The sequence below is a fragment of the Muntiacus reevesi genome, chromosome 17, assembly GCF_963930625.1.
Source record: "Muntiacus reevesi chromosome 17, mMunRee1.1, whole genome shotgun sequence".
Classification (NCBI taxonomy): domain Eukaryota; kingdom Metazoa; phylum Chordata; class Mammalia; order Artiodactyla; family Cervidae; genus Muntiacus; species Muntiacus reevesi.
Window position 1 is genome coordinate 55,932,466 of NC_089265.1, and position 8,909 is coordinate 55,941,374.

The window sequence follows — 8,909 nt, forward strand, 5'->3', positions numbered from 1 at the left end:
AGAGAACACTTTTTATGTAAAACCCTGTCACCAAGTACAGACCAAATTCACTTCCTCCCCGCCTCTCCAGCACAGAGAGAAGGAGATTCTGTATTCCACAGCTTCCTGCCTCCTCAGCCCTTAGACAGGAGTAGTTCAACCCCCTCCACCACCCTGCCCCGCTCCCTGACAGGCAAGGGAAGATACTTCTCCCTGGTGGGAATAACTCTCAGGTTCAAAGGGCAACGGCTGCCCCAGCGACAGAGGCACGGGCGTTGAGAAACTGCAGTTCTTCCGGAACGGCGTGTCTAGGGTCCTGATGTTACTGACACCCTGGAGGGGTGCCAGAGTGAGGACGGGGCCCGCTCTGCACCACGCCAGGACAGAACAGCCTCCTCCCCTCCTCTCAGCCGCCCCCAGCACCCGGTCACCCTCACACACCGGCAGCTGTGGTGCCCTCTCCAGCCAGAAGGTTTCAGGCTGCTCTGTCCGGTAGTCGTGGAGCTGTGAGGGAAATGCCCATAACTCTCCAGCGTCGGGGCTGGCTGCTTTCCCACAGCCTGTCAGGGCCCGGCTGTGCGGGGGTGGGCGGTGGCAGTGGGGTGCGTGCGCTCTCACCTTTGTGGGCGCAGGAGGCCCTGCCCGCACCAGCTCCTTCTTGTAGTCGTGGTGTGTCACAGACTCGACCTCAGGCTCCTTCCTTGTGGGTTCCTGCTCTGCCTGCACCTCTTTACTACACAGGCCTGGGGAGTGTCAAGGGCATTCTCCCCTGACTTTTGTCCTCCCCCTCCCCATTTCCCTTCACCCAGCCTCTCACCAGATTTGTTGGCGCAAGAGCATCTCCAGTATGGCTTCACGCTTCCCTGGGGGAGGTCAGGGAATGGACAGAATAGAGGAGGCTGCTTAAGAAACAGGCCCAGGAGAAACAAAGTTGGGGAAATGAGGAAAAATTGGGTTTTGTCCTTATACCCCTCGGACAACCATAGGCCCACCTGATATTCCTCTCTTTTTTTCTCTACTGGACTCAGTCTTGCCCATTCTCTCACGTTTCATACCTCGAATTGGCTGAGAGTGGCTTGTTGGGGGCTGGTATGAGTCTTTCTGGGTGGTGCAGGAGCACATAGGTGACTGTGGCTGCAGGGTCAGCAGTCCTCGGTGTCCGTGTCGGAAAAAGAAACTCTCAGAGCCATCCTGCATGACTGGGACTTGATCCAGGTAGTTGGTGGCTCTCTGTAGGCCCCAAGTTGAGTGACAATGATATCCTTCCTTGTACCCACCCCCATCAACTGGGGGCAGCCTTCAAGAAAAGGGAGCAGGTCAAACCTTAATACCTCCTCCTCCCAGTTGTAGAGAAGGCACTGGCCCCGTGGCAGCGTTTCACTCAGAACCGTACTCTTCCCTTCAACTTCGGGGGGCTTCCACAGCCCTCGGGCACCAGGTTCTGAGACTTTCAAAAATTTCCAGGATTGTTTCTGCGGCTCCCAGTGACAATGGTGTTTGCAGCCGATATAATTAGGGATAAGATCTCCCCTGGGGTTTCTGAAGCCTACAGGAGCAGAGAAATTGAACCCAGGGCCATGGCCATGGCCTGGGCTATGCCTAGAATCAACAGCAGGACCAAGATCAGTGCCTTGACCAGAGCCACCACCAGGACCCTGACCTGTGCCACCACCAGGACCCTGACCTGAGCCACCACCAGGGGTACCACCAGGGCCAGAACTGAAGCTAGGTCCAGGCTCAGAGCTGGAGTCAGGACCAGGGCTAGAGCTGGAGCCAGGAACAGGGCCAGAACTGGAGCCAGGAATGGGGCCACGGCTAGAGGAAAGGTCATTTGTAGTATAGGGATTCCGAGCAATACGGGAAACACCGACAGGTTGAAAACCGAGTCTCCCATGGCTTGTCTTGTAGGTAAATCTGGGTGCAGTGTAGCGCTCTGTCTGACTGTCAGAGGAGGGCTCCGCGAGCAGGTTCCCATGAGAGTAGGGGGCTGGGCTCCTGGTCGATAATGCAGCTGCTCTGGCAGTGGAGGCGGCTGTAGCAGCTGCTGAAGCCGCGGCGGATGCAGCTACCAGGGCCGATCTATGACGGCCATCCCAAGAAGAAAAGGGATCGGAACTGGACCCTACTCCGTCCGAGCTGGGCTGTAAGTCTAAAGATCTGAAAAAAAAAAAAAAAGTTAAAGCGGCAAAGCTGTCAGAAGCGCAGCAAAGTCTGTTAACTTTCCTTGTCCCCTTCCACCCGCAGCCAAAGCTGTGGCTCTCACCGCGACTGCGATCTGTCAGTAGACTCAGAGGTCTCCATCTTCCGACGCCAGCTACCGGGTTGCCATAGAGACGGCAAATCACGCCAGGAGCCTGCGCAGAACTAGAGCTGGGCGGACGTGGAGGGTGTAGAGTGCTGGCAAGTTCTCTGCGGGGCGGAAGTCTTAAACCCGCTGTGGTTTGGAAGGGCTGCCTTCCGTCCGGATTACCTTCCGCGTCAGCCCTGCTCTTAAAGTTCCGCTGGCTTCCGTACCTAAGCAGACCTTTTTAAGGTTTTCTAAGGTGGTTCTTTCGGAGAAGGCAATGGCAACCCACCCCAGGACTCTTGCCTGGAAAATCCTATGGACGGAGGAGCCTGGTAGGCTGCAGTCCATGGGGTCGCTAAGAGTCGGACACGACTGAGCGACTTCACTTTCACTTTCATGCAGTGGAGCAGGAAATGGCAAACCTCTCCAGTGTTCTTGCCTGGAGAATCCCAGGGACCGGGGAGCCTGATGGGCTGCCGTCTATGGGGTCGCACAGAGTCGGACACGACTGAAGCGACTTAGCAGCAGCAGCAAGGTGGTTCTTTGTGTTTTAGAACAAGCACAGGGCTATGGTATCAGTCAAAAGCCTACTTCGTGTGTTTATGCAGGGGCATTTTTTCAAAGCTTTTAAGGATGAAGAGACATCAGACAGTAGCTCAAAAACAAAATGGTGAGACATGGGGATTAGCCAAAGGGTTGCCACTTTTTTTTTTTTGGTGTGATTATTTCTCTTCCAGTAAAAGGTTCTCACATTGATAATCCTCCTTACAGACCCCCCCCCTTAGAATGTGGCTTGGCATGTGAATTGAGCAAGTCTTGGGGTTCAATCTCTTTCTATTCATTCAGGCGTATTCTACCACTACTTTTCTAGAAGCCTGACCCAGGTAGCCCACGAGTCTTGAGCTCACACATATATACGCAAATGCTCCTTTACAGAATGGGCTTCCTTAAGTGTCTCAGACCATAGTCAAGGGGGATCATAGTCTTGAATCAGTTTTCTTTCCTATTTATAGTAGTATAAATCTTCTTATATTTAAGACAAGGATCCAGAATTGACAGAGAGCGAGTTTATTAGCATCACAGGGTGCTATTTTCCCCCATCCCATCCAAGCATCCAGGTCTGGGGTCCCTGGTCATTTGGTAGGTTCAACCTGGAGGCCACTGGAGCTGTCGGCCCCCAAGTACGTGAATGTGTAGGTGGTACACAGACTGTGCACCCAGCTTGCCATCGTTGATCACTGAAATGGGGTTTTGGGTTAGGGGGTGAGGATCACGGGAAGGTCAAAGAAAGGTCACAGAGAGGGGCAGGTATGAGAATTCACCGTCGAGGGAGGGGCTCAGGGGCCAAACATCACTCACCAAGTCGGTATCCATCACCCAGCCCCTCAGCCTTTGCTGTTTTCTTGGCCACAAGGAGAAGGTGTCCGAGAAGCTACAGGGGAACGGGAGGGAGATAGGTTGCTTCATTTACAGGGAGCAAAATTTCTAGAGGAATACAGGGCTCCCCCAGCCAAACCCTGGCCCTGTCCTTCCCACCTGTTGGTCTTCCTCTTCAGCCTGGCTAATCCGAGGAATGGGCTTCTTAGGAATGACCAGAAAGTGCACAGGAGCCTGAGGGGCCACATCCCGGAATACGAGACACTGGGAGCAGTGACAGGCCAGAGGCCACCATGTTACTTCCACAGGCTGGATGGGATTTATGAAATTCCTAGGGAGTGGCTCCTAAGGGCACCGCACCTGCTGGTCCTCATACAGGATGTCAGCTGGGAGGCTCCGATCCAGGATCCGGGAGAAGATGGTTGGGGCTGCCCCCCCAGGAGCTGCCTGCTGGGCCTTGGCAACTTCATTCCCATCAGTCACACCTGCAGCTCCTCGGACCTGCAGGCGGGTGAGACACACCCAAAGGAAGAAGTTGGCAATACCTCTCTCGTGTCCTTAGGTGGGGCTGGCAGAGGCTGGACTCTGACAGCCATTAACTTCACCCTTCTAAGAACCTATTAGTGGTTCCCACTCAAGGGGAGAGTTGCTCACTTTCAGAGTATCAGCAGCAGGGAGTAGGTCCAGATAGTGCTGGGCCTGGTTAGATAACAGGCAGAATGACAGGGCAGGACTCAGCAGTGTGATTGAGTGCTACTCCTGAAGCACTAAGGAAATCTATCCCAGTTCAGGGGAAAGGGTGCAGAGTGAGAACCCCGGAGGCTTACGTCCTGGTTCCTATTTTACTGCTTTTTTTGTGTTTAGTAGTGTGTGTTTAATTGTGTGTCTAGTCACTCAGTCCTGTTCGACTGTTTGCGACCCCATGGACTATTGAATTATCTTAGCTAAATCCCTTCTCTTAGCGTCAGATATAAAGGGGGTGATTTGTATCATCTCTTAAGACTACTTTGGATCTCTTTGTAATAAGTTTCTACTTCCATTACTTTTTGTCTGATCTTTATGCTGTGTTACCTGTTTTATTTAGGTTTAATACAACTGCCCTGTTTGACACAAGGGCGTCTGGGTGTCACACCTGACCTCTTACTGTGAATTTTGCCTCCAGTCTTCCGGAGGCAGTGGAGGGAGGAGTTGAGGGCACACAACCCCAGCCCCAGGGAACTGAGGGTAAGTCCCAGGTTCCCAGGGGCTGAGAGAAGGCTGAAGTCAGCGGTATCACACTGTGGGAGAAAGGGACGAGGTGCATCTGACTCCTTGAAGCGTTCTAGTAAATGGGGAGGAGAATGGTTCCCAGGAGATAAAACAAATGGCTCCCTCTAATTCTGCAGGGCGCACTGAGGAGCTGCGGGCGGGTAGGCCTTCGGTTGGCTGGGAGAGGGCAGCACATGGTGCAGTGACCTTGTGTCGGCCTCGGGGTCAGGGCCTGTGTACGGCATCGGCCATCGCCGGCTCGTTTCTCCCGCGGCGAGGTTTTAAGGGAGGCCACCGCGACCATCAGTCCGACCTCAGCGCAGAGCCCTGGAGCCTGCGCTTCGGGAGGGGCAACGTACCCCGCCGGGCACTCAGGAGGCGGTCCCGCGAGGCCTTAGGGCTGCGCAAGCCGGGGGGAGCCGAGGAGGAATGCAGCCCCCGGCCCTGGAGGGAGTCAGAGCTCGCGGGACCCCGTCCTCGCCCCGCAGCCGCCTCTCACCTGCACCCCCCGAGGCCCCGCCACCGCCACCGCCCGACGCGCCACGCAGAGCCCGGCGGCCAGCACCGCGGCCGCTGCCATCTTCCCCTCGGCCGCGGGAACCTCCCACCTGGGCCAGCACTCGCGCTCTGCAGCCTGCTGAGGTGGGGCGGCGGGGAGCCGGCGAGCGACTGCCATTGGCTGCGGCCGAGGCCGGAAGGGAACTCCGCCATCCCATTGGGTAGCGTTCCTGGGCGCACTCCACTGGCTCCGCCGCCACGGTCGACGCGGGATCTTTCCCTCCCATTGGCTTCTTGTGCCAACTCGAGGGTGAACTTTTTACTCCACTGGCGTCGTCCTCTAGTCAGAGTGAAAGTTCATTTACCATTGGGTCCCCTCAGTAGTTTTCGCTGTGAGATAGTTTCTCGCTCTATTGGAAGGACTGAGACACCTGGAGGTGGGATTTGCCTCCAATTGGCTCTCAACACAAACTCGGCCCATCCTAGGTTGCGGCTCCCGGGTAGTGGGGGTTTTTACCGTATTGACGCTACCTATTCGGGGCGGGCCCCTATTGGTGGGCTGAGAGGAAGGGGGCGGTGCTCCGTCACCTGCCGCTCAGAAGCTCATTGGCCAGTAGGAGGGCGGGGTTTGGAGAGGTGGCCACTCGGTGCTTATTGGCTCCAGGACGCTAGTCCGGAAGTTCCAGCCCGCAGGAGTACCGGGGAGAGAAGCGGGTGGGGGACGCCTGGCGAATTAGGGCTGAAGGTGGATAGGGACGTGGTCTTTTTTAACTGGTGGGATAATTACCCAGCATTTCCTCCACATACAGTTTCAGCCCCTTGACCATTTCGAAGATTAAAAAAATTTTTTTCCTTTATTTTTATTAGTTGGAGGCTAATTAAAGTATTATAGTGGTTTTTGCCATACAGTGTCATGAATCAGCCATGGATTTACATGTGTTCCCCATCCTGAACCCCCCTCCCACCTCCCTCAAAAATGTTAACTTACTCGTCTGAGGGCAATTCCTCCTTAGTTTATGTGCTTGTTCACTTCAAGACTAAAGGTTCTGCAGTTTGTTTTCAGAGCGGTTTTGCATTTTGCTTTCTTTTTTTTTTAACGGGCGGGGCCGGAATGTCCTGTCTTTGTTGCACGACTAATAGGCAAAGGAATATGTGCCCAATGTCCTTTCCTGTTCAGAATAAGTATGTGATACGGTTCGCTCCGTGCCTGGCATTTTCAGTGAGTCAGGCGTGTTCGAAGGACGAGGGGAATTGCCTTAGGGCTAGGTTAGAAGTATATTTTGCTCTGCTGGAATATATATTTTTTGACATCAGAAACATGAGATCACAAAATGCTAATATACTCTAATATACTCAAACCAAGTAAGTTTTAGTCTGATGTTTAATACAGGGCAAAAGTCACACGGTGTCTTTTTTGTTTTAAAGCGGATGGCCTGAATTATTTGTGGAATGGATAACATTTGGTGTTTTCTTTCATTTCCTTTTCCATAATATATAATACCTATGTATTACATATTACATTCTTATTCTCCTTTTCACAATTTCCCATAGTATTACATAGTCTATATAAATGCTTTGTAATGCCTGCATAATATTATTACTTCTTTAAATGAGTTTATCGCAGTAACCATTCTTTTATTGTTGACTGCTAGTTGAATTGATTTTAGTTAATGGTCATCATGGTGCTAGTTCCATAATAAATAGTAATAAGAAATTCTACTTCTGGAGATAGTAATGGTTTCTTTTGAATAGCCATATTAGAGAGTCTTTTCTCCTTCCAAAGGCAGATGTTTGACTCTGCGATTGCCCCCAGGAGTTCTAGCAGTCAAAGTTGCATTTCTTTCCTTGGAAGAATAGATGGCCACACTAAATGTGGAAATGTACATTGGCCTTTTCTGTGCCCTGGAGGCTGCAGTAGTCTGTGTGCCCATGGAGACCAGCAGGAGATAAGAGGTGCTGGGATGCAGGAAGAGGAAACCAACTAGGACTGGTAACGTGAGTACAAAATACTTTGAAACTGGTTATTTCTTTGGGTTCTTAAAGACACAGGTAGCACATAGGTTATCCTATTTTATAGACCCAGAAACAGAGGCTCTGAGAGGGAAAGTGACTTGCCTAAGATCATAGAGCCCATTACTGTCAGAATCTGCTATTCTCCATTAGAGTCATGTATGGGCTTCCTAGTCTCTCCCACACACTTACCCATTCTGGCCCCTGGCCCCTGGATTCTCTGCTTTCAGGCTCTTGTGATCACTTGTAGCTGCTCTCTGAAAGCTGCAGCACTCTGTGGGTTCTGGCCACTGTCTCCTGTACTTTGATCCCTACCACTGCATCTGCTACTGGGCCTCATTAGAGACTTCTGTTCCTTTTTTAAAAAATCTGTTGATTGCATCCTGGCTTTACTTTTTTTTCTTATTTGTGTGATCACCTCCCTCCACATCCTCAAGCCTTCTTTTGGCTTTTTTTCTTCCTCCCTGATGCTCTTCCCATCACCACCATTAATCTAAATATTTTGCTTCTCTGCTTCTCTGACTTGGTTCCAGTTTCCAACTATACCTGAATCCTCAGTTACCCACTCATCAGATTTTTCTCCAGTTCCCTTCATTAACCTTCCCAAGCCTTTATCCCTCTTCCTGTCTTCTACTGCCCCCCTCCACTCTTATCCCTTTCCTCCCCCACCAGAAACTGACCTTGTCTCCTACGTTCACAGGGGAACTTCCACAGAATTCTACTCCCTGCAACTCAGTGAGGGCCCCATCCTTTCTTCCTTCTCCCTGGTCCCAGGAAGTGGTGCTTCTCCTGTCCAGACTGAATCCCTTCACCTCTGCCTTTATCTCATCCTCTCCTTCTGTCTTTGGGATCTGGCTTCCCTAGGCATCTCTCTTTTTCTACTGTATCCTTCAAGGTCTTTTTCTCTACTGGTCTCTCCTAACTACAAAAAATGCTTTTTTCCTAACTAAAAATTGCTTCCTTGATTCCACATCCCCCTGTAGATATTGTCTGACTTCTTCCCTACTCTTTTCATCTAAGCTTCTTACAGAAATTCCTTCACACTTACTGTTGTTTGGTTCCTCTCTCCACTGCACCACCGAAACTGCACTTTCTGAAGTCACCAGACTTTCTAATTGCAGATCTGATAGACATTTTCAGTATTTATCTTCCTGGAGCCCCCAGCTATATCTGACATCACTGCTCCTTCTTGAAATCCCTCCCTCCTTGGCTTCCTTGAAGCCATTCTCTCTTCCTGATGCCAGAAATAGCCTTTTGAATGAAGGTGTGGTGGAGGCAGATGGTTAGATCTACCCTGTCTCCTGCCTGGAGCTCTCTCTTGCCCCCCTGGAGGTGCTAACTCCAAGGTCCTAGGGTGTCTGCCCCACGCTGGGCTCTCTCTGCCTCAGACAGAGTCAGTCAGATTCCAGTGGTTTTCTCTTTATTGCTGATCTGGGCCAGGCTCACAGAGGCCTGCGCCAGGTGTTGACAGTGCCTATCCCTGGAGGAGGGAAGAGCAGAGGTGAAAGGG

The 8,909-nt window shown here is 51.8% G+C and overlaps 2 protein-coding genes across 6 annotated transcripts; both read right to left on the reverse strand.

Moving 5' to 3' along the window:
* Positions 1-29: 29 nt before the first annotated feature.
* SPAG8 (sperm associated antigen 8) lies at positions 30-3,195 on the reverse strand. Of its 3 annotated transcripts, XM_065907768.1 has the most exons (8): positions 2,243-3,195; positions 1,664-2,136; positions 1,311-1,525; positions 1,035-1,209; positions 797-842; positions 598-712; positions 421-483; positions 30-312 (listed from the first exon to the last, which is right to left on the reverse strand). In XM_065907768.1, the coding sequence occupies exons 1-8, from the start codon at positions 2,278-2,280 to the stop codon at positions 136-138; spliced, it is 1,302 nt and encodes a 433-aa protein (XP_065763840.1). In that variant the 5' UTR covers positions 2,281-3,195; the 3' UTR covers positions 30-135. The 3 variants fall into 3 exon arrangements, with proteins under 3 accessions (XP_065763840.1, XP_065763839.1, XP_065763838.1); XM_065907767.1 differs by having other exon boundaries at positions 1,311-2,136; XM_065907766.1 differs by having other exon boundaries at positions 30-483; positions 1,311-2,136.
* A 123-nt stretch (positions 3,196-3,318) lies between these two features.
* HINT2 (histidine triad nucleotide binding protein 2) lies at positions 3,319-5,893 on the reverse strand. 3 transcript variants are annotated; one of them, XM_065907771.1, is made up of 5 exons: positions 5,500-5,892; positions 4,004-4,144; positions 3,803-3,907; positions 3,626-3,698; positions 3,319-3,504 (listed from the first exon to the last, which is right to left on the reverse strand). In XM_065907771.1, the coding sequence occupies exons 1-5, from the start codon at positions 5,674-5,676 to the stop codon at positions 3,413-3,415; spliced, it is 588 nt and encodes a 195-aa protein (XP_065763843.1). In that variant the 5' UTR covers positions 5,677-5,892; the 3' UTR covers positions 3,319-3,412. The 3 variants fall into 3 exon arrangements, with proteins under 3 accessions (XP_065763843.1, XP_065763841.1, XP_065763844.1); XM_065907769.1 differs by having other exon boundaries at positions 5,391-5,887; XM_065907772.1 differs by lacking the exon at positions 3,803-3,907 and having other exon boundaries at positions 5,391-5,893.
* Between the last annotated feature and the right edge of the window lie 3,016 nt (positions 5,894-8,909).